Source organism: Takifugu flavidus, unplaced genomic scaffold, assembly GCF_003711565.1.
Source record: "Takifugu flavidus isolate HTHZ2018 unplaced genomic scaffold, ASM371156v2 ctg387, whole genome shotgun sequence".
Taxonomy (NCBI): domain Eukaryota; kingdom Metazoa; phylum Chordata; class Actinopteri; order Tetraodontiformes; family Tetraodontidae; genus Takifugu; species Takifugu flavidus.
The window spans coordinates 951-25,129 of NW_026622008.1; the positions used below are offsets into that span (position 1 = coordinate 951).

Below are 24,179 nucleotides of genomic sequence, written 5' to 3' on the forward strand. Positions count from 1 at the left end.
CTGTTTCTGGAGTGCACGTGTGCAGCCTTAACGTGCAACAATCAGAAGAGTGGCTGTTGAGTCACTCCCAGTTATTCACTGAGTGTAGGTACCATCGTCCAGAGGTTCCTAACCAACGCCTGTTTACACATGTGAGTAGAACATGAAGCACCAGATGAGGGATCCCTCTCCCTGGGGGTTAGGGAAACTGTGGTCTACAGGTCCTGGAGGCCTACGTGTCTTGGAGGAGTACCGGTCCTGGATGTCTACAGGTCCTGGAGGTCCACAGGTCCTGGAGGCCTATGGGTCCTGGAGGCCTATGGGTCCTGGAGGAGTACAAGTCCAGGAGGTCTGCAGGTCCTGGAGGTCTACAGGTCCTGGAGGCCTATGGGTCCTGGAGGAGTACAAGTCCAGGAGGTCTACAGGTCCTGAAGGCCTACGGGTCCTGGAGGAGTACAGGTCCTGGAGGTCTATATGTCTTGGAGGAGTACCGGTCCTGGATTCCTACAGGTCCTGGAGGCCTACGAGTCCTGGAGGTCGACAGGTCCTGGAGGTCTATGGATCCTGGAGGCCTATGGGTCTTGGAGGAGTACCGGTCCAGGATGCCTACAGGTCCTGGAGGTCTACAGGTCCTGGAGGCCTATGGGTCCTGGAGGAGTACAAGTCCAGGAAGTCTACAGGTCCTGGAGGCCTACGGGTCCTGGAGGAGTACAGGTCCTGGAGGTCTATATGTCTTGGAGGAGTACCGGTCCTGGATTCCTACAGGTCCTGGAGCCTACGAGTCCTGGAGGTCGACAGGTCCTGGAGGTCTATGGATCCTGAGGCCTATGGGTCTTGGAGGAGTACCGGTCCTGGATGCCTACAGGTCCTGGAGGTCTACAGGTCCTGGAGGCCTATGGGTCCTGGAGGAGTACAAGTCCAGGAGGTCTACAGGTCCTGGAGGCCTACGGGTCCTGGAGGAGTACAGGTCCTGGAGGTCTATATGTCTTGGAGGACTACCGGTCCTGGATTCCTACAGGTCCTGGAGGCCTACGAGTCCTGAGGGTCGACAGGTCCTGGAGGTCTATGGATCCTGGAGGCCTATGGGTCTTGGAGGAGTACCGGTCCTGGATGCCTACAGGTCCTGGATGTCAAACAGCCCTGGAAGTCGACAGGTTCAATCACCAAAAGGAATAAGCAGAAGCTCAAGTCAATGAAGAGATTGTAGTTGCAGTTTTCTTTGATGTGGAGAAAGTGTTTGACATGATGTGGAGGGAGGGGCTGCTGGTAACATTGCAGTTCATGGTGATAGCGGGGAATATATTTAACTGGCTAAGGGATTTTTTTAAGTGATGGGTGCATCCAGGTGAGGATAGGAGCAGAATTATCAAGACAATACATCGTTGAAAATGGTCCACCACAGGGGAGTGTGGTCGGTCCAACTGTTTATTGAATAATAAACGATATATTCTCAGATATTCCAGAAGGTCTGGGGAGGTCTCTGTGTGCAGATGATGGAGCCCTTTGGAAAAGAGGAAGGACCTACCAGTAAATTACAAAGAGGATGCAGGAGGGAATAGGTAACGTTGAAAGATGGGGAATTAAATGGGGCTTGTTGGATCGCAATACTTCTCATGTGTCACTGCTCATCTGCGTGTTCTTTGAATGAAGACCTCAAGAAGAAAAATGCCAATTTCAAAATGTATTTAGCAATAGAACCAATTCAAGATACAAATATTACAGAGCTCCGGGCCAGTTCCTAACCCTACAATAACAGAGTCAATTGCCAGGGCATGAAGTCTGACAACCTGACTATCCCTTGGCCCAGTCTTTTATAGAAACACAGATGCAAATTATCGATGCTCATACAGTCCAATCCAGTTCTTCTGCTTGGATGACCTCGTCCTCTTCTTCCAGTCCCATTGGATGTTGGTACAGTCCTTGTTCTCCGTTGTCTTCCCAGATGGCCAGGTCAAAGTTCACATTCTTCCTGCAGACAAGCTTATCAACACCACCATGCTGTCCCGTTTTACGATGTATGTTTAACCCCTTCAGCCTGACTGGTTCCTGCGATTACAAGTGTCTAAACAACAATCCTGTCAAGGGAGGGTCACTGATCTTTATTTACACTTGCTAATGATTCTACCATGCCTAACTTCTAAACTACTTCTAAGAGAACAGGAACATATGGTAGAACACATAATAACAAGGTAAACACAACTCTTCAGGCTTTAGGTTTTCATCTGAAAAGACAAAGGTGATGTTTATTACAGAAAGAGGGCAGCAGAGAGCAATCTGAGGCTGTATGGGAGTGTGTTAGAGAGCGTGGAGAACTTCCACTTCCTTGGTGTTGACTTTGGTCAGAGGCTGAACTGGACGGAACAGATCAATCAGGTAGGGAAGAAATGTGAAGTTGAATATAATGAGATGTCTTGTGGGACAGCAATGAGGAGCTGATTTCATATCAAGGATTTCTGTTTATGTGGCTTTGATCACATCTTGAATAGACGATGGGTTTATGGATCAGCAGCAAAGTCAGCATGAACTGTGCTGCATATGATCCAGGCACAAGCACTTCCACTGTGTCTGGGGGCGTCAAAACCTCACCTGTCTGCCCACTCCAGCTATAGGCAGGGGGGGGATGCCACTGTGGCTGAGGAGGAAACAGTTGGCCGCTAATTACTGGAGAATTTCTGCTCTCAGCATGGTTAGACACAGAGGAGCACACCTCCTCCTGGGTCATGTGGCCCTCTAGTGTAAAAGAGTCTCTCATCAGTTCTCAAGATGAAGAAAACTTTGTCCTCACATCTCCTGACAGGAAGAGACGCTGTGTGTCGCCCTCTAGCGGCCGCTGCTCAGTGTGGCCTTACTGTGGAGGTTTTAGTGCGCACTTCTGCTGCTTCCTGTCACTGTGGGCCTCAGAGCACAGTAGTACACTGCAGAGTCTGACAGCTGAAGCTCCTGGATCTTCAGAGGAGCTGATTTCATGGTGGGGTTCAGTGTGGAGGAAAATCTCTCCTTAAACTCATCTTCTGTTTTTCCCTTATCACCTTTGACCCTGCTCAGGATGAACTGGGGTCTGCTGGTCCCATCCTGTTTGTACCAGAACAAATATGGGGACGAGCCGGTGGTCTGAAAAGTACAGTCCAGTGTAACAGTGTCTCCTTCAGCAGCAACAACATCTTCTGGTGGCTGCATCACTTTGTCTTCTCCTCTACACTCTGATGAAGAAGAACATGCAGGAATCACTCAAGATGATCCACTGAGTGGCTCAAAGAGTTTCCACATCTGACACACACAGTTCTGGCCTCTAATGTGAGGCAGTGGCAACATGTGGTTGTCTGGTACCTACCAAAGCAAAGAGCAGCCAGAAGAATCCACAGCCAAGGTTCCATCTCTGCAAGAAGCTCCAAAGCAGCAGGAGAAACTGTCTGATGTTCAACATTCGGTGGTGGCCTTGTTCTCTTCTGGCAGCTCTTTCTGCTCTCAGCATGGTTAGACACAGAGGAGCACACCTCCTCCTGGGTCATGTGGCCCTCTGGTGTAAAAAAGTCTCTCATCAGTCTCTCAAGATGAAGAAAACTTTGTCATCACATCTCCTGACAGGAAGAGACGCTGTGTGTCGCCCTCTAGCGGCCGCTGCTCAGTGTGGCCTTACTGTGGAGGTTTTAGTGCGCACTTCTGCTGCTTCCTGTCACTGTGGGCCTCAGAGCACAGTAGTACACTGCAGAGTCTGACAGCTGAAGCTCCTGGATCTTCAGAGGAGCTGATTTCATGGTGGGGTTCAGTGTGGAGGAAAATCTCTCCTTAAACTCATCTTCTGTTTTCCCCTCATCACCTTTGAACCTCCTCAGGATGAACTGGGGTCTGCTGGTCCCATCCTGTTTGTACCAGAACAAATACGGGTTTCTGTCGGAGGTCTGAAAAGTACAGTCCAGTGTAACAGTGTCTCCTTCAGCAGCAACAACATCTTCTGGTGGCTGCATCACTTTGTCTTCTCCTCTACACTCTGATGAAGAAGAACATGCAGGAATCACTCAAGATGATCCACTGAGTGGCTCAAAGAGTTTCCACATCTGACGCACACAGTTCTGGCCTCTAATGTGAGGCAGTGGCAGTGTGTGGTTGACTGGTACCTACCAAAGCAAAGAGCAGCCAGAAGAATCCACAGCCAAGGTTCCATCTCTGCAAGAAGCTCCAAAGCAGCAGGAGAAACTGTCTGATGTTCAGCATTCGGTGGTGGCCTTGTTCTCTTCTGGCAGCTCTTTCTGCTCTCAGCATGGTTAGACACAGAGGAGCACACCTCCTCCTGGGTCATGTGGCCCTCTAGTGTAAACGAGTCTCTCATCAGGTCTCAAGATGAAGAAAACTTTGTCATCACATCTCCTGACAGGAAGAGACGCTGTGTGTCGCCCTCTAGCGGCCGCTGCTCAGTGTGGCCTTACTGTGGAGGTTTTAGTGCGCACTTCTGCTGCTTCCTGTCACTGTGGGCCTCAGAGCACAGTAGTACACTGCAGAGTCTGACAGCTGAAGCTCCTGGATCTTCAGAGGAGCTGATTTCATGGTGGGGTTCAGTGTGGAGGAAAATCTCTCCTTAAACTCATCTTCTGTTTTCCCCTTATCACCTTTGACCCTGCTCAGGATGAACTGGGGTCTGCTGGTCCCATCCTGTTTGTACCAGAAGATGTAGACGTCTGTGACTGTGCTGGTGTAGTGACAGTCCAGTGTGACTGTCTGGTCTTCTGCTGCCATCTCCTCTGCTTTTGGTTGCAGCACAGTGTCTTTTTGGGTTCTGCACTCTGGAAAACAGACAGCATGAAGGTGCTCTCAGGGAATCGTACTCACATCCCTCTGGTGTGACAGACAGAGTTGTGTTCATACCAGCCCACAGAGTTGCCATCCACAGTGAGACGAACAGAGGAGTCATGTTGAGGAACGGTGAGCTCCAGCCACAATGAAGAGCTCTGTGATGTCTCCGTGTAGTCTTCTTCAGACCTCAGACGGGTTTGAGAAGGAGGAGCCTGACCAGAGGAACTGAGCTCCATCACAAGCTTCTACTGACAGCTTCACATCCTCCAACTCACTCATTATTTCTACTGTCTCTAGATGGAGACCTCGACTGTAAAAACAAGGACTACCTGAGAGTTACCAGCACAGGAGCATCAAAACATCACAACCAAACACAGATGAAATCCCTTTCCTGATCTGATTCAGAAGGTCTGTTTGCATCTCACAGCTCTGGTGCCTGTGAGGAAGCAGCTGGTGGCGCTCTTCAGAACAGAGGAGCTCAGCAGGAAGAAGCACAGCTGTAGAACCAGAGCATTGAGGACTACAAGTGGAGCAAGGGGGAGTAGATGGAAGAAACCTGTCCCACAGATCATCAACAGGAGGCCTGGAGGCCCCAACGGCAGCAACAGTGACCAGTGTGGTGTGTTTTGAAGACGCGTGGCTGCCCTCGGACTGCCTGCACCACAGTGTGTCCTTGCCAAGCTTCAGGACAGAGATGTTCTGAGGGTGAGAAGGCAGGAGGGCCTCGGCCAACATGTGAATGAAGGAAGCTTCATTTGTGGACACGGCACATCTGCTGCACGCCTGAGCTTCAGCCTTTAGCCTTGCTCATGTGCTGCCATTGAACCAGAATCACAACCAGAACCAACTTCATTGCCAGGTAAGTTTGCACACACAAGAACTCTGTCTTGGGCTTTTGGTGCTTTGCATGGATTAAGAAATAAAAAAATTCTAAGAACAAACCTCAGATAAATATGACCAGAGGACTGTTTCTGGAGTGCACGTGTGCAGCCTTAACGTGCAACAATCAGAAGAGTGGCTGTTTAGTCACTCCCAGTTATTCACTGACTGTAGGTACCATCGTCCAGAGGTTCCTAACCAACGCCTGTTTACACATGTGAGTAGAACATGAAGCACCAGATGAGGGATCCCTCTCCCTGGGGGTTAGGGAAACTGTGGTCTACAGGTCCTGGAGGCCTACGGGTCCTGGAGGAGTACAGGTCCTGGAGGAGTACAGGTCCTGGAGTTCTACAGGTCTCGGAGGTCAAAGAGTCCGGCAGGTGTACAGGTTCAATAACTAAAAGGAATGAGCAGAAGGTGATTGATTATTTTTTCTTTACGTTTTTTTAAAAAGTGAATTTAAAGGACTCCTCTGTGAACCATCGCCTTATCGTGGTGGAGGAGTTTGCGTACCCGAATGAGCCTGGGAGCTATGCTGTCCGGGCAGTTTGCCCCTGGTAGGGTCTCCCAAGGCAGATTGGTCCTAGGTGAAGGGTCAGACAAAAAATGGTTCATAAGACCCATCATGGTACATCCAAAAGGGAAGCAGCGTACCCGGCCTGGAGGGTTACCGGGGCCCCACCCTGGAGCCAGGCCTGGGGCTGGGGCTCAATGGCGAGCGCCTGGTGGCCAGGCCTACGTCCATGGGGCCCGGCCGGGCCCAGCCCGAACCAGCTACGTGGATACTCCTGTCTCCAGTGGACCCACCAACCGCAGGACGAGCATGAAGGGTCTGGTGCAGTGTGGACTGGGCGGCAGACCAAGGCGGAGGCCTTGGCGGTCTGATCCTCGGTGATGGAAATTGGCTTTTGGAACATGGAACGTCACCCCTCTGGCGTGGAAAGAGCTGGAGCTTGTGGGGGAGGTTGAGCGCTACCGACTAGATATGGACGGTCTCACCTCCACACATAGCGTCGACTCAGGAACCCAAGTCCTTGAGGGGGTCGGACACTTTTCTACGCTGGAGTTGCTCAGGGTGGATGAGAGATGGAGAGCGGGGGTGGACTTTTCCTTGCCCCAGACTCTCTAGTTCGACGTTGGGGTTCTCGCGGTCGAGCGAAAGGGTTGCTTCCCTGCGCCTTCGGGTCGGGAACGGGTTCTGACGAGATTGCGGATACAAGCGGCTGAAATGAGTTTCCTCCCCAGGGTGGCCGGGCTCAGCGTTAGAGATAGGGTGAGAAGCTCGGACATCCGGGAGGAGCTCGGAGTAGAACCGCTGCTTCTCCACATTGAGAGGAGTCAGTTGGGGTCAGCTCGGGCATCTGGCTAGGATGCCTTCCAGACGCCTCCCTTTAGAGGTGTTCCGGACATGTACCACTGGGAGGCGGCCTCGTGGCCGGCCCAGGACTAAGTGGAGAGATTACATCTCTCACCTGGCTTGGGAGCGGTTGGGGGTTCCCCCGGAGGAGCTGATGGAAGTGGCCGGGGAGAGGCTGTCTGGGCACCCTCCTGAAGCTGCTGCCCCCGCGATCCGGATCCGGATAAGCCGGAGAAAATGAAAGGAAACTAAACTAAATTTAATGGAATCCATAATACAGAATAATACAATTAATGTTTTGTGTTTTTTGAAATGAATCTAATAATTCGGATCTTTCAATCAAATAAATCTGAGTCATCATCGTTCTCTTTACATTTTTAAAGTTTTATTAAACATTACCAGAGAAAGAGACACTTCCAACTCATCACTACATCGTCCCATAATTTGACACCCAAAAGTCAGACACATCCGTTCAACATTTGTTCCTCCATTAAAAAGAAATCATTTTATTCATCGTTTCTGTTCGGTGCTTTCTAGTTGTGGCTTCCAACTCATTTTACGATCAATAACCTTTCCTAGAAACTAGAAACTTTCTGTCTTAAACTTGCTCAATTTCAACTTCATTCAAATTCAGCTTAACGTCACAATTTTCCAAACACCACCAAAGCCCAGAAACGTTATTTTTATTTAGCGATAACTTATTGAGATCAAACCATGTTTTGAACACCATCACGTCTCTTTGCCCTGGATTCAATCCCTGTTTCACATCATACCCAGAACAACTTGGCTTTGAATCATCTGCAAACACAACAACCAACTGCCAACCCACCAACACCCTCCCAACCTATTTTATGGCACTTGTTCTTACAGATGCAGATCTTCTGTCAGTGCCAAGGAACCTCTGACCTCTGGATGACCTCTGTTCCACCTGTGCACCATAAGGAATCACTGTTATGCTGTTGGACTACTCTCTGCTTGATGATCTCCCATGAGCCACCAGAGACCAGCAGGTCTCTGTCTCTGCAGGAACCCGGGCAGATGTGGTGAGGAAATGTTGGAAGACAGGTGGTTGTCATGGCATTGTTGACGCCCCCCTTCAACTCTGTCACCACCATCCAATAAGAAATACACACAAACTGCCCTGGAGAGTTTCACACTCTCAAGATTCACCCAAACCACCATTTTCCTTGTAGATCCAAAATCCATCTGAAAACACACAGCTGAAAGTTGACAAATGTGAAGCAGCTTTATAACGGCATAAAAGACTGAAATATTTTTGGATCAAACTGAAAGAATTTTATTTATGGTCCTTTTAGTGCTTTCAGATGTCTAAAATGTGAGCGGAACCTGCGTGAGGGTTCAGGTCCCACCAAACCAGCGTGGTGGTGGTGGATTGTGGGTCTGAAGCACGGTTCAGGTGGCTGCTCGCTGATGTGGAATTGTTGGCTGATCATGTGATCAGCACCTGTAACCAGTGTCTGATAAGGAACAGTGAACTTGTCTGTGATTGGTCAGATACCTCTTGTCAGGTTTTTGTACAGCGTCTTCGTCTCTTTGTGTCTCCGTGGAACTCAAGAGCGCAGTAGTACACAGCCGAGTCTGCCAGCGTCACATCTGTAATGGTCAGTTCACTTTCTTGTTGCCCTGTGTTGCATCTGTATCTCTTATCAGGGATGTGTTGGCCTGTGTTGCTTCTTGCTCCTTTCCAGAGAATAAACTGGGGTGCCTCATAGTCAGACTGGTGTTTGTACCAGTGCAGATAAACATCAGAATATGAAGTCTCATAGTTACATCTGAGCGTTACATCTTCTCCTTCTCTGCTGCTGATTCCATTTTCCATCCCTGGAACAGGGGAAATTTTCTGCCCCCATGTTGTTTCTGGAAAACACAGAAGACATGATGTCCGTCTGACGGTATGTTGGAAGAGCCACCGATATACGGAGCAATCTGGACAAAACACCTACCAAAGCAAAGAGCAGCCAGAAGAATCCACAGCCAAGGTTCCATCTCTGCAAGAAGCTCCAAAGCAGCAGGAGAAACTGTCTGATGTTCAACATTCGGTGGTGGCCTTGTTCTCTTCTGGCAGCTCTTTCTGCTCTCAGCATGGTTAGACACAGAGGAGCACACCTCCTCCTGGGTCATGTGGCCCTCTACTATAAAAGAGTCTCTCATCAGGTCTCAAGATGAAGAAAACTTTGTTCACATCTCCTGACAGGAAGAGACGCTGTGTGTCGCCCTCTAGCGGCCGCTGCTCAGTGTGGCCTTACTGGGGAGGTTTTAGTGCGCACTTCTGCTGCTTCCTGTCACTGTGGGCCTCAGAGCACAGTAGTACACTGCAGAGTCTGACAGCTGAAGCTCCTGGATCTTCAGAGGAGCTGACTTCTTATTGATTAAAGCAGAAATTCTCTGTGGATCTGAAGCTTTCTGCTTGGCCTGAAGAAGAAATTTAGGAAATTTGGTTTTCCTGTTTGTACCAGTACAAATACGGGAATGTGTCGGAGGTCTGAAAAGTACAGTCCAGTGTAACAGTGTCTCCTTCAGCAGCAGCAACAACATCTTCTGGTGGCTGCATCACTTTGTCTTCTCCTCTACACTCTGATGAAGAAGAACATGCAGGAATCACTCAAGATGATCCACTGAGTGGCTCAAAGAGTTTCCACATCTGACGCACACAGTTCTGGCCTCTAATGTGAGGCAGTGGCAGCGTGTGGTTGTCTGGTACCTACCAAAGCAAAGAGCAGCCAGAAGAATCCACAGCCAAGGTTCCATCTCTGCAAGAAGCTCCAAAGCAGCAGGAGAAACTGTCTGATGTTCAGCATTCGGTGGTGGCCTTGTTCTCTTCTGGCAGCTCTTTCTGCTCTCAGCATGGTTAGACACAGAGGAGCACACCTCCTCCTGGGTCATGTGGCCCTCTGGTGTGACGAAGGCTTCCAGGAGCTGGGTGCTGTGTTGTTGTAGACAGGTTGTGGGTTTCCTGTCACTCTGGGCCTCACAGCACAGTCGTACACAGCAGAATCTGGAACTGCAGCAGAGGACACTGCAGATCCACTCGGTCTCTGGACTCGTTGGAGGAGAACTTTGGCCGTGATCTGAGAGCCTCTGACCATGTGATAAGGTTACTTCCTGAGATATACAGGAGGAACTCTGGTGCTTCTCCTGGATATTGGTGATACCAGAAGAAATGATCAGGGCCAGATGCTTGATTGGAGTATTTGTAGGACAGAGTCAAGATTCAAGATTCAAGATTCAAGATTCAAGATGTACTTTTTTCATCCCCGTAGGGAAATTGAATTGTAGCAGCCTAACATGGATGAATATAACTGTAGTCTCGGTTTGTATTTGCAAAGTATAGAAATAGAATAAATAAAAATAAATAAGATACAAATATAGCATTATGAGCATATATACAGCATACATTATTAGCATATATATATATAATATATACATATATAGGCATATTATATAAGTATCAAATAAAATAGAATTAAAATGACAACATAAACCTTAAACAGTTGTTGTTATTGGCTGGGTTAGGATGAGTTATACAGTCTGATGGTGGACGGCAGGAAGGACTTCCTGTAGCGTTCCTTAGAGCAGCGAGGCTGCAGGAGTCTGCTGCTGGAGCTGCTCCTCAGTTTGTCCACTGTGTTATGGAGGGGGGGGGGGGGGGACTGTCCATGATTGTCCACAGTTTCAACACCATCCTGTCCCTCACCACCTCGTCCACGTTTGCAAGTCTACAGCCAACAACAGACCTGCCTTTTTAATGAGTTTGTGGAGTCTGTTAGCCTCCTTAGCTTAGCCTCCCCAGCACACTACAGCACAGAAGATGGTGCTAGCCATGACAGGCTGGTAGAACATCTGGAGCATCCTGCTGCAGACACTGAAGGACCTGAGTCTCCTGAGGAACTAGAGGCTGCTCATGGCCTTCTTGTAGACAGCGTCGGTGTTTGTGGACCTCAGAGCGGCGTCTTTGAAACTGAGCACTTCTGTCTGGACTGCAGTCAGTTGTTCTCCACTGACACCTACAGGAAGAGTTTGATCCGTTCCCATGGTGCCAAGAGGAACGAGCAGAGCGACAGTTGCTGCTGACTAATCATCCATACCTGTTAGAACGCTGAGCAACATCAGACAGAGAGCAGCGTAGAGCAGAGGCAGCATGGTGAACTAAAGGAACCTGTCTGCTCTGTGCTGGATCCAGCTCTGCTCAATGTTGCCCTTCTTCTCTCCTCTCCAGCTCAGTTACAAGTGAGCTCCTCCCTCAGTCTCTCCAGCTCCTCTCTCATCTGCCTTTTCCCTGTTGCTGCAGGTCAGCACACTGGCAGCAGCTTCTTGTAGCAGCTGGACTCTCCAAGTTTTGGGAGTTTTTCCATCTCAACAGGAGAGATTTAGATGTCTGATGAGATGATTCATGTCAAAGAATGGTGAAAATGTGAGGACCGAGATTTCAGCCCTGTGGTGCCCCAGAAGAACTCACAACCTGAGGAAACAACACATGAATTCTTTTCTTATTGCCAGAAAAAAAGCTGAAGAAGTGAGGACGACTCATCTTCATCATGAAGTCTTCACGTTGGTGCCTCCGTGGAAGCTAATGGAGCTACAGGAAATGACTGGTTCTCTGGTGTCTCATTCATGCATCAATAGTTCTACCACCAGAACTATTTTTTTTAAATAGTTTTTATACTTAAAATACTTATAATGAAAGAGAATCAACATAGTTCCTCTTCCTGTCTTGGAGGCCTCTTCATCTGTGCTCCAGGTTTGATTTTCTCTCATCATTTTTAAAGATGAAGAAAACTTTGTCATCACATCTCCTGACAGGAAGAGACGCTGTGTGTCGCCCTCTAGCGGCCGCTGCTCAGTGTGGCCTTACTGTGGAGGTTTTAGTGCGCACTTCTGCTGCTTCCTGTCACTGTGGGCCTCAGAGCACAGTAGTACACTGCAGAGTCTGACAGCTGAAGCTCCTGGATCTTCAGAGGAGCTGATTTCATGGTGGGGTTCAGTGTGGAGGAAAATCTCTCCTTAAACTCATCTTCTGTTTTCCCCTTACCGATGGTGAACCTGCTCAGGATGAACTGGGGTCTGCTGGTCCCATCCTGTTTGTACCAGAAGATGTTGACGTCTGTGGCTGTGCTGGTGTGTTGTGACAGTCCAGTGTGACTGTCTGGTCTTCTGCTGCCATCTCCTCTGCTTTTGGTTGCAGCACAGTGTCTTTTTGGGTTCTGCACTCTGGAAAACAGACAGCATGAAGGTGCTCTCAGGGAATCGTACTCACATCCCTCTGGTGTGACAGACAGAGTTGTGTTCATACCAGCCCACAGAGTGCCATCCACAGTGAGACGAACAGAGGAGTCATGTTGAGGAACGGTGAGCTCCAGCCACAATGAAGAGCTCTGTGATGTCTCCGTGTAGTCTTCTTCAGACCTCAGACGGGTTTGAGAAGGAGGAGCCTGCCCAGAGGAACTGAGCTCCATCACAAGCTTCTACTGACAGCTTCACATCCTCCAACTCACTCATTATTTCTACTGTCTCTAGATGGAGACCTCGACTGTAAAAACAAGGACTACCTGAGAGTTACCAGCACAGGAGCATCAAAACGTCACAACCAAACACAGATGAAATCCCTTTCCTGATCTGATTCAGAAGGTCTGTTTGCATCTCACAGCTCTGGTGCCAGATGAGGGTTCCCTCTACCTGAGGGTTAGGGAAACGGTGGTCGACAGGTCCTGGAGGCCTATGGATCCTGGAGGAGTACAAGTCCTGGAGGTCTAATATCCTGGAGGCCTAACGGGACTGGAGGAGTACCGGTCCTGGATGGCTACAGGTCCTGGAGGTCTACGGGTCCTGGAGGCCTATGGGTCCTGGATGAGTAAGTCCAGGAGGTCTACAGGTCCTGGAGGTCTACAGGTCCTGGAGGCCTATGGGTCCTGGAGGAGTACAGGTCCTGGGGGTCTACATGTCCTGTAGGCTACAGGTCCTGGAGGCCTACGTGTCTTGGAGGAGCACTGGTCCTGGATGGCTACGGGTCCTGGAGGCCTACGGATCCTGGTTGAGTAAAGGTCCTGGAGTTCTTCAGGTCCTGGAGGTCTACAGGTCCTGGAGGTCTACTTATCCTGGAAGTCTACGGGTCCTGGAGGCCTACGGATCCTGGAGGAGTACAGGTCCTGGAGTTCTACAGGTCCTGGAGGTCTTCAAGTCTCGGAGGTCAAAGAGTCCTGCAGGTGTACAGGTTCAATAACTAAAAGGAATGAGCAGAAGCTGATTTGTTATTTTTTCTTTACATTTTTTAAAAAAAGTGAATTTAATGGACTCCTCTGTGAACCATCACCTTATCGTGGTGGAGGAGTTTGCGTACCCGAATGAGCCTGGGAGCTATGCTGTCCGGGGCAGTTTGCCCCTGGTAGGGTCTCCCAAGGCAGATTGGTCCTAGGTGAAGGGTCAGACAAAGAATGGTTCATAAGACCCATCATGGTACATCCAAAAGGGAAGCAGCGTACCCGGCCCGGAGGGTTACCGGGGCCCCACCCTGGAGCCAGGCCTGGGGCTGGGGCTCGATGGCGAGCGCCTGGTGGCCGGGCCTACGTCCATGGGGCCCGGCTGGGCCCAGCCCGAACCAGCTACGTGGATACTCCTGTCTCCAGTGGACCCACCAACCGCAGGATGAGCATGAAGGGTCCGGTGCAGTGTGGACTGGGCGGCAGACCAAGTGGAGGCCTTGGCGGTCTGATCCTCGGTGATGGAAATTGGCTTTTGGAACATGGAACGTCACCCCTCTGGCGTGGAAAGAGCTGGAGCTTGTGGGGGAGGTTGAGCGCTACCGACTAGATATGGACGGTCTCACCTCCACACATAGCGTCGGCTCAGGAACCCAAGTCCTTGAGGGGGGTTGGACACTTTTCTACGCTGGAGTTGCTCAGGGTGAGAGATGGAGAGCGGGGGTGGGCTTTTTCCTTGCCCCCAGACTCTCTAGTTCGACGTTGGGGTTCTCGCGGTCGAGCGAAAGGGTTGCTTCCCTGCGCCTTCGGGTCGGGGAACGGGTTCTGACGAGATTGCGGATACAAGCGGCTGAAATGAGTTTCCTCCCCAGGGAGGCCGGGCTCAGCCTAAGAGATAGGGTGAGAAGCTCAGACATCCGGGAGGGGCTCGGAGTAGAACCGCTGCTTCTCCACATCGAGAGGAGTCAGTTGGGGTCAGCTTGGGCATCTGGCTAGGATGCCTTCCGGACGCCTCCCTTTAGAGGTGTTCCGGACATGTCCCACTGGGAGGCGGCCTCGTGGCCGGCCCAGGACTCAGTGGAGAGATTACATCTCTCACCTGGCTTGGGAGCGGTTGGGGGTCCCCCGGAGGAGAGCTGATGGAAGTGGCCGGGGAGAGGGCTGTCTGGGCACCCTCCTGAAGCTGCTGCCCGCAACGCGCGGATCCGGATGGGCGGAGAAAATGAAAGGAAACTAAACTAAACTAAATTTAATGGAATCCATAATACAGAATAATACAATTATTGTTTTGTGTTTTTTCAAATGAATCTAATAATTCGGATCTTTCAATCAAATCAAATCTGAGTCAAAATATTTCTCTTTACATTTTAAAGTTTTATTAAACATTACCAGAGAAAGAGACACTTCCAACTCATCACTAAATTGTCCCATAATTTGACACCCAAAAGTCAGACACATCCGTGTTCAACATTTGTTCCTCCATTAAAAAGAAATCATTTTTATTCATCGTTTCTGTTCGGTGCTTTCTAGTTGTGGCTTCCAACTCATTTTACGATCAATAACCTTTCCTAGAAACTAGAAACTTTCTGTCTTAACTTGCTCAATTTCAACTTCATTCAGGTTCAGCTTAACGTGACAATTTTCCAAACACCACCAAAGCCCAGAAACGTTATTTTTATTTAGCGATAACTTATTGAGATCAAACCATGTTTTGAACGCCATCACGTCTCTTTGCCCTGGATTCAATCCCTGTTTCACATCACACCAGAACAACTTGGCTTTGAATCATCTGCAAACACAACAACCAACTGCCAACCCACCAACACCCTCCCAACCTAATTTATGGCACTTGTTCTTACAGATGCAGATCTTCTGTCAGTGCCAAGGAACCTCTGACCTCTGGATGACCTCTGTTCCACCTGTGCACCATAAGGAATCACTGTTATGCTGTTGGACTACTCTCTGCTTGATGATCTCCCATGAGCCACCAGAGACCAGCAGGTCTCCTGTCCTGCAGGAACCCCGGCAGATGTGGTGAGGAAATGTTGGAAGACAGGTGGTTGTCATGGCACTGTTGACGCCCCCCTTCAACTCTGTCACCACCGTCCAATAAGAAATACACACAAACTGCCCTGGAGAGTTTCACCTCTCAAGATTCACCAAACCCACCATTTTCCTTGTAGATCCAAAATCCATCTGAAAACACACAGCTGAAAGTTGACAAATGTGAAGCAGCTTTATAACGGCATAAAGACTGAAATATTTTTGGATCAAACTGAAAGAATTTTATTTATGGTCCTTTTAGTGCTTTCAGATGTCTAAAATGTGAGCGGAACCTGCGTGAGGGTTCAGGTCCCACCAAACCAGCGTGGTGGTGGTGGATTGTGGGTCTGAAGCACGGTTCAGGTGGCTGCTCGCTGATGTGGAATTGTTGGCTGATCATGTGATCAGCACCTGTAACCAGTGTCTGATAAGGAACAGTGAACTTGTCTGTGATCGGTCAGATAGCTCTTGTCAGGTTTTTGTACAGCGTCTTCGTCTCTTTGTGTCTCCGTGGCCCTCAGAGCGCAGTAGTACACAGCCGAGTCTGCCAGCGTCACATCTGTAATGGTCAGTTCACTTTCTTGTTGCCCTGTGTTGCATCTGTATCTCTTATCAGGGATGTATTGGCTTGTGTAGCTTCTTGCTCCTTTCCAGAGAATAAACTGGGTGCCTCATAGTCAGACTGGTGTTTGTACCAGTACAGATAAACATTAGAACTTGAAGTCTCATAGTTACATCTGAGCGTTACATCTTCTCCTTCTCTGCTGCTGATTCCATTTTTCATCCCTGGAACAGGGAAATTTTTCTGCCCCCATGTTGTTTCTGGAAAACACAGAAGACATGATGTCCGTCTGACGGTATGTTGGAAGAGCCACAGATATACGGAGCAATCTGGACAAAACACCTACCAAAGCAAAGAGCAGCCAGAAGAATCCACAGCCAAGGTTCCATCTCTGCAAGAAGCTCCAAAGCAGCAGGAGAAACTGTCTGATGTTCAACATTCGGTGGTGGCCTTGTTCTCTTCTGGCAGCTCTTTCTGCTCTCAGCATGGTTAGACACAGAGGAGCACACCTCCTCCTGGGTCATGTGGCCCTCTAGTGTAAACGAGTCTCTCATCAGTTCTCAAGATGAAGAAAACTTTGTGTCATCACATCTCCTGACAGAAGAGACGCTGTGTGTCGCCCTCTAGCGGCCGCTGCTCAGTGTGGCCTTACTGTGGAGGTTTTAGTGCGCACTTCTGCTGCTTCCTGTCACTGTGGGCCTCAGAGCACAGTAGTACACTGCAGAGTCTGACAGCTGAAGCTCCTGGATCTTCAGAGGAGCTGATTTCATGGTGGGGTTCAGTGTGGAGGAAAATCTCTCCTTAAACTCATCTTCTGTTTTCCCCTCATCACCTTTCAACCTCCTCAGGATGAACTGGGGTCCGCTGGTCCCATCCTGTTTGTACCAGAACAAGTTCGGGGATGTGTAGGTGGTCTGAAAAGTACAGTCCAGTGTAACAGTGTCCCCTTCAGCAGCAACAACATCTTCTGGTGGCTGCATCACTTTGTCTTCTCCTCGACACTCTGATGAAGAAGAACATGCAGGAATCACTCAAGATGATCCACTGAGTGGCTCAAAGAGTTTCCACATCTGACGCACACAGTTCTGGCCTCTAATGTGAGGCAGTGGCAGCGTGTGGTTGTCTGGTACCTACCAAGCAAAGAGCAGCCAGAAGAATCCACAGCCAAGGTTCCATCTCTGCAAGAAGCTCCAAAGCAGCAGGAGAAACTGTCTGATGTTCAACATTCGGTGGTGGCCTTGTTCTCTTCTGGCAGCTCTTTCTGCTCTCCCTCACCATGGTTAGACACGGATGAGCACACCTCCTCCTGGGTCATGTGGCCCTCTGGTGTGACGAAGGCTTCCAGGAGCTGGGTGCTGTGTTGTTGTAGACAGGTTGTGGTTTCCTGTCACTCTGGGCCTCACAGCACAGTCGTACACAGCAGAATCTGGAACTGCAGCAGGAGGACACCTGCAGATCCACTCGGTCTCTGGACTCGTTGGAGGAGAACTTTGGCCGTGATCTTAGAGTTGCTGCAGGTCAGCACACTGGCAGCAGCTTCTTGTAGCAGCTGGACTCTCCAAGTTTTGGGAGTTTTCCATCTCAACAGGAGAGATTTTAGATGTCTGATGAGATGATTCATGTCAAAGAATGGTGAAAATGTGAGGACCGAGATTTCACCCCTGTGGTGCCCCAGAAGAACTCACAACCTGAGGAAACAACACATGAATTCTTTTCTTATTGCCAGAAAAAAAGCTGAAGAAGTGAGGACAGGCTCATCTTCATCATGAAGTCTTCACGTTGGTGCCTCCGTGGAAGCTAATGGAGCTACAGGAAATGACTGGTTCTCTGGTGTCTCATTCATGCATCAATAGTTCTACACCACCACCTTGTTTTGTCTTAACATCATTGCTCTTTCTTCTCTGATTTTAGTTGTTCATCTTTGTCAATATTGGGGATTGTTTTCACTCCTCTTCTTCACCACAATTGGAGACAATATAATTTCTTTACTGCATTAACTTGGTTTTTATACTTTGCGTGAAAAAAGCCATTAAACATTATTGAAAGAGAATCAACATAGTTCCACTCTGTCTTGGAGGCCTCTTCATCTGTGCTCCAGGTTTGATTTCTCTCATCATTTTTAAAGATGAAGAAAACTTTGTCATCACATCTCCTGACAGGAAGAGACGCTGTGTGTCGCCCTCTAGCGGCCGCTGCTCAGTGTGGCCTTACTGTGGAGGTTTTAGTGCGCACTTCTGCTGCTTCCTGTCACTGTGGGCCTCAGAGCACAGTAGTCCACTGCAGAGTCTGACAGCTGAAGCTCCTGGATCTTCAGAGGAACTGATTTCATGGTGGGGTTCAGTGTGGAGGAAAATCTCTCCTTAAACTCATCTTCTGTTTTCCCCTCATCACCTTTCAACCTCCTCAGGATGAACTGGGGTCTGCTGGTCCCATCCTGTTTGTACCAGAACAAATATGGGGATGTGTCGGTGGTCTGAAAAGTACAGTCCAGTGTAACAGTGTCCCCTTCAGCAGCAACAACATCTTCTGGTGGCTGCATCACTTTGTCTTCTCCTCGACACTCTGATGAAGAAGAACATGCAGGAATCACTCAAGATGATCCACTGAGTGGCTCAAGAGTTTTCCACTCTGACACACACAGTTCTGGCCTCTAATGTGAGGCAGTGGCAGCGTGTGGTTGTCTGGTACCTACCAAAGCAAAGAGCAGCCAGAAGAATCCACAGCCAAGGTTCCATCTCTGCAAGAAGCTCCAAGCAGCAGGAGAAACTGTCTGATGTTCAACATTCGGTGGTGGCCTTGTTCTCTTCTGGCAGCTCTTTCTGCTCTCACCATGGTTAGACACAGAGGAGCACACCTCCTCCTGGGTCATGTGGCCCTCTAGTGTAAAAGAGGCTCTCATCAGTTCTCAAGATGAAGAAAACTTTGTCATCACATCTCCTGACAGGAAGAGACGCTGTGTGTCGCCCTCTAGCGGCCGCTGCTCAGTGTGGCCTTACTGTGGAGGTTTTAGTGCGCACTTCTGCTGCTTCCTGTCACTGTGGGCCTCAGAGCACAGTAGTACACTGCAGAGTCTGACAGCTGAAGCTCCTGGATCTTCAGAGGAACTGATTTCATGGTGGGGTTCAGTGTGGAGGAAAATCTCTCCTTAAACTCATCTTCTGTTTTTCCCTGACCAAAGGTGAACCTGCTCAGGATGAACTGGGGTCTGCTGGTCCCATCCTGTTTGTACCAGAAGATGTAGACGTCTGTGTCTGTGCTGGTGTAGTGACAGTCCAGTGTGACTGTCTGGTCTTCTGCTGCCATCTCCTCTGCTTTTGGTTGCAGCACAGTGTCTTTTTGGGTTCTGCACTCTGGAAAACAGACAGCATGAAGGTGCTCTCAGGGAATCGTACTCACATCCCTCTGGTGTGACAGACAGAGTTGTATTCATACCAGCCCACAGAGTTGCCATCCACAGTGAGACGAACAGAGGAGTCATGTTGAGGAACGGTGAGCTCCAGCCACAATGAAGAGCTCTGTGATGTCTCCGTGTAGTCTTCTTCAGACCTCAGACGGGTTTGAGAAGGAGGAGCCTGACCAGAGGAACTGAGCTCCATCACAAGCTTCTACTGACAGCTTCACATCCTCCAACTCACTCATTATTTCTACTGTCTCTAGATGGAGACCTCGACTGTAAAAACAAGGACTACCTGAGAGTTACCAGCACAGGAGCATCAAAACATCACAACCAAACACAGATGAAATCCCTTTCCTGATCTGATTCAGAAGGTCTGTTTGCATCTCACAGCTGTGGTGCCAGATGAGGGTTCCCTCTACCTGGGGGTGAGGGAGACGGTGGTCTACAGGTCCTGGAGGCCTATGGGTCTTGGAGAAGTACCGGTCCTGCATGCCTACAGGTCCTGGAGGCCTACGAGTCCTGGAGGTCGACAGGTCCTGGAGGTCTATGGATCCTGGAGGCCTATGGGTCTTGGAGGAGTACCGGTCCTGGATGTCTACAGGTCCTGGAGGTCCACAGTCCTGGAGGCCTATGAGTCCTGGAGGCCTATGGGTCCTGGAGGAGTACAAGTCCAGGAGGTCTGCAGGTCCTGGAGGTCTACAGGTCCTGGAGGCCTACGGGTCCTGGAGGAGTACAGGTCCTGGAGGTCTATATGTCTTGGAGGAGTACCGGTCCTGGATTCCTACAGGTCCTGGAGGCCTACGAGTCCTGGAGGTCGACAGGTCCTGGAGGTCTATGGATCCTGGAGGCCTATGGGTCTTGGAGGAGTACCGGTCCTGGATGCCTACAGGTCCTGGATGTCAAACAGCCCTGGAAGTCGACAGGTTCAATCACCAAAAGGAATAAGCAGAAGCTCAAGTCAATGAAGAGATTGTAGTTGCAGTTTTCTTTGATGTGGAGAAAGTGTTTGACATGATGTGGAGGGAGGGGCTGCTGGTAACATTGCAGTTCATGGTGATAGCGGGAATATATTTAACTGGCTAAGGGATTTTTTTAAGTGATGGGTGCATCCAGGTGAGGATAGGAGCAGAATTATCAAGACAATACATCGTTGAAAATGGTCCACCACAGGGGAGTGTGGTCGGTCCAACTAATTTTTGAATAATAAACGATATATTCTCAGATATTCCAGAAGGTCTGGGGAGGTCTCTGTGTGCAGATGATGGAGCCCTTAGGAAAAGAGGAAGGACCTACCAGTAAATTGCAAAGAGGATGCAGGAGGGAATAGGTAACGTTGAAAGATGGGGAATTAAATGGGGCTTGTTGGATCGCAATACTTCTCATGTGTCACTGCTCATCTGCGTGTTCTTTGAATGAAGACCTCAAGAAGAAAAATGCCAATTTCAAAATGTATTTAGCAATAGAACCAATTCAAGATACAAATATTACAGAGCTCCGGGCCAGTTCATCATACCCCTACAAAACAGAGTCAATTGCCAGGGCATGAAGTCTGACAACCTGACTATCCCTTGGCCCAGTCTTTTATAGAAACACAGATGCAAATTATCGATGCTCATACAGTCCAATCCAGTTCTTCTGCTTGGATGACCTCGTCCTCTTCTTCCAGTCCCATTGGATGTTGGTACAGTCCTTGTTCTCCGTTGTCTTCCCAGATGGCCAGGTCAAAGTTCACATTCTTCCTGCAGACAAGCTTATCAACACCACCATGCTGTCCCGTTTTACGATGTATGTTTAACCCCTTCAGCCTGACTGGTTCCTGCGATTACAAGTGTCTAAACAACAATCCTGTCAAGGGAGGGTCACTGATCTTTATTTACACTTGCTAATGATTCTACCATGCCTAACTTCTAAACTACTTCTAAGAGAACAGGAACATATGGTAGAACACATAATAACAAGGTAAACACAACTCTTCAGGCTTTAGGTTTTCATATCTGAAAAGACAAAGGTGATGTTTATTACAGAAAGAGGGCAGTAGAGAGCAATCTGAGGCTGTATGGGAGTGTGTTAGAGAGCGTGGAGAACTTCCACTTCCTTGGTGTTGACTTTGGTCAGAGGCTGAACTGGACGGAACAGATCAATCAGGTAGGGAAGAAATGTGAAGTTGAATATAATGAGATGTCTTGTGGGACAGCAATGAGGAGCTGATTTCATATCAAGGATTTCTGTTTATGTGGCTTTGATCACATCTTGAATAGACGATGGGTTTATGGATCAGCAGCAAAGTCAGCATGAACTGTGCTGCATATGATCCAGGCACAAGCACTTCCACTGTGTCTGGGGGCGTCAAAACCTCACCTGTCTGCCCACTCCAGCTAGAGGCAGGGGGGGGGATGCCACTGTGGCTGAGGAGGAAACAGTGGCCGCTAATTACTGGAGAATTTCTGCTCTCAGCATGGTTAGACACAGAGGAGCACACCTCCTCCTGGGTCATGTGGCCCTCTAGTGTAAAAGAGTCTCTCAACAGTTCTCAAGATGAAGAAAACTTTGTCATCACATCTCCTGACAGGAAGAGACGCTGTGTGTCGCCCTCTAGCGGCCGCTGCTCAGTGTGGCCTTACTGTGGAGGTTTTAGTGCGCACTTCTGCTGCTTCCTGTCACTGTGGGCCTCAGAGCACAGTAGTAGTACACTGCAGAGTCTGACAGCTGAAGCTCCTGGATCTTCAGAGGAACTGATTTCATGGTGGGGTTCAGTGTGGAGGAAAATCTCTCCTTAAACTCATCTTCTGTTTTTCCCTGACCAAAGGTGAACCTGCTCAGGATGAACTGGGGTCTGCTGGTCCCATCCTGTTTGTACCAGAAGATGTTGACGTCTGTGTCTGTGTGCTGGTGTGTAGTGACAGTCCAGTGTGACTGTCTGGTCTTCTGCTGCCATCTCCTCTGCTTTTGGTTGCAGCACAGTGTCTTTTGGGTTCTGCACTCTGGAAAACAGACAGCATGAAGGTGCTCTCAGGGAATCGTACTCACATCCCTCTGGTGGGACAGACAGAGTTGTATTCATACCAGCCACAGAGTTGCCATCCACAGTGAGACGAACAGAGGAGTCATGTTGAGGAACTGTGAGCTCCAGCCACAATGAAGAGCTCTGTGATGTCTCCGTGTAGTCTTCTTCAGACCTCAGACGGGTTTGAGAAGGAGGAGCCTGACCAGAGGAACTGAGCTCCATCACAAGCTTCTACTGACAGCTTCACATCACCTCCAACTCACTTATTTCTACTGTCTCTAGATGGAGACCTCGACTGTAAAAACAAGGACTACCTGAGAGTACCAGCACAGGAGCATCAAAACATCACAACCAAACACAGATGAAATCCCTTTCCTGATCTGATTCAGAAGGTCTGTTTGCATCTCACAGCTGTGGTGCCAGATGAGGGTTCCCTCTACCTGGGGGTGAGGGAGACGGTGGTCTACAGGTCCTGGAGGCCTATGGGTCTTGGAGAAGTACCGGTCCTGCATGCCTACAGGTCCTGGAGGCCTACGAGTCCTGGAGGTCGACAGGTCCTGGAGGTCTATGGATCCTGGAGGCCTATGGGTCTTGGAGGAGTACCGGTCCTGGATGTCTACAGGTCCTGGAGGTCCACAGGTCCTGGAGGCCTATGAGTCCTGGAGGCCTATGGGTCCTGGAGGAGTACAAGTCCAGGAGGTCTGCAGGTCCTGGAGGTCTACATATCCTGGAGGCCTACTGATCCTGGAGGAGTACAGGTCCTGGAGGTCTATATGTCTTGGAGGAGTACCGGTCCTGGATTCCTACAGGTCCTGGAGGCCTACGAGTCCTGGAGGTCGACAGGTCCTGGAGGTCTATGGATCCTGGAGGCCTATGGGTCTTGGAGGAGTACCGGTCCTGGATGCCTACAGGTCCTGGATGTCAAACAGCCCTGGAAGTCGACAGGTTCAATCACCAAAGGAATAAGCAGAAGCTCAAGTCAATGAAGAGATTGTAGTTGCAGTAGTTTTCTTTGATGTGGAGAAAGTGTTTGACATGATGTGGAGGGAGGGGCTGCTGGTAACATTGCAGTTCATGGTGATAGCGGGGAATATATTTAACTGGCTAAGGGATTTTTTTAAGTGATGGGTGCATCCAGGTGAGGATAGGAGCAGAATTATCAAGACAATACATCGTTGAAAATGGTCCACCACAGGGGAGTGTGGTCGGTCCAACTGTTTTTTGAATAATAAACGATATATTCTCAGATATTCCAGAAGGTCTGGGGAGGTCTCTGTGTGCAGATGATGGAGCCCTTAGGAAAAGAGGAAGGACCTACCAGTAAATTGCAAAGAGGATGCAGGAGGGAATAGGTAACGTTGAAAGATGGGGAATTAAATGGGGCTTGTTGGATCGCAATACTTCTCATGTGTCACTGCTCATCTGCGTGTTCTTTGAATGAAGACCTCAAGAAGAAAAATGCCAATTTCAAAATGTATTTAGCAATAGAACCAATTCAAGATACAATATTACAGAGCTCCGGGCCAGTTCATAACCCTACAATAACAGAGTCAATTGCCAGGGCATGAAGTCTGACAACCTGACTATCCCTTGGCCCAGTCTTTTATAGAAACACAGATGCAAATTATCGATGCTCATACAGTCCAATCCAGTTCTTCTGCTTGGATGACCTCGTCCTCTTCTTCCAGTCCCATTGGATGTTGGTACAGTCCTTGTTCTCCGTTGTCTTCCAGATGGCCAGGTCAAAGTTCACATTCTTCCTGCAGACAAGCTTATCAACACCACCATGCTGTCCCGTTTTACGATGTATGTTTAACCCCTTCAGCCTGACTGGTTCCTGCGATTACAGTGTCTAAACAACAATCCTGTCAAGGGAGGGTCACTGATCTTTATTTACACTTGCTAATGATTCTACCATGCCTAACTTCTAAACTACTTCTAAGAGAACAGGAACA

At 49.2% G+C, this 24,179-nt stretch overlaps 1 long non-coding RNA gene and 4 gene segments (V, D, J or C); all 5 read right to left on the bottom strand.

Annotated features, from left to right (window-relative positions):
- Positions 1 to 3,554: 3,554 nt before the first annotated feature.
- LOC130520456 (T cell receptor alpha variable 38-1-like) lies at positions 3,555 to 4,346 on the bottom strand. The segment is given in 2 exon segments: positions 3,555 to 3,967; positions 4,099 to 4,346. Coding segments are annotated over 2 exon segments (549 nt in total).
- On the bottom strand, positions 4,282 to 5,642 carry LOC130520457 (T cell receptor alpha variable 38-2/delta variable 8-like). The segment is given in 2 exon segments: positions 4,282 to 4,757; positions 4,840 to 5,642. Coding segments are annotated over 2 exon segments (390 nt in total).
- A 2,941-nt stretch (positions 5,643 to 8,583) lies between these two features.
- On the bottom strand, positions 8,584 to 9,015 carry LOC130520453 (uncharacterized). Its single transcript, XR_008948848.1, has 3 exons — positions 8,968 to 9,015; positions 8,795 to 8,881; positions 8,584 to 8,720 (listed from the first exon to the last, which is right to left on the bottom strand). It is a non-coding gene; the product is annotated as an uncharacterized LOC130520453 (long non-coding RNA).
- An 8,904-nt stretch (positions 9,016 to 17,919) lies between these two features.
- On the bottom strand, positions 17,920 to 18,569 carry LOC130520455 (T cell receptor alpha variable 38-2/delta variable 8-like). The segment is given in 2 exon segments: positions 17,920 to 18,385; positions 18,516 to 18,569. Coding segments are annotated over 2 exon segments (384 nt in total).
- Positions 18,570 to 18,627: 58 nt separating this feature from the next.
- Positions 18,628 to 19,537, bottom strand: LOC130520454 (T cell receptor alpha variable 38-2/delta variable 8-like). The segment is given in 2 exon segments: positions 18,628 to 19,173; positions 19,256 to 19,537. Coding segments are annotated over 2 exon segments (390 nt in total).
- Positions 19,538 to 24,179: the final 4,642 nt, after the last annotated feature.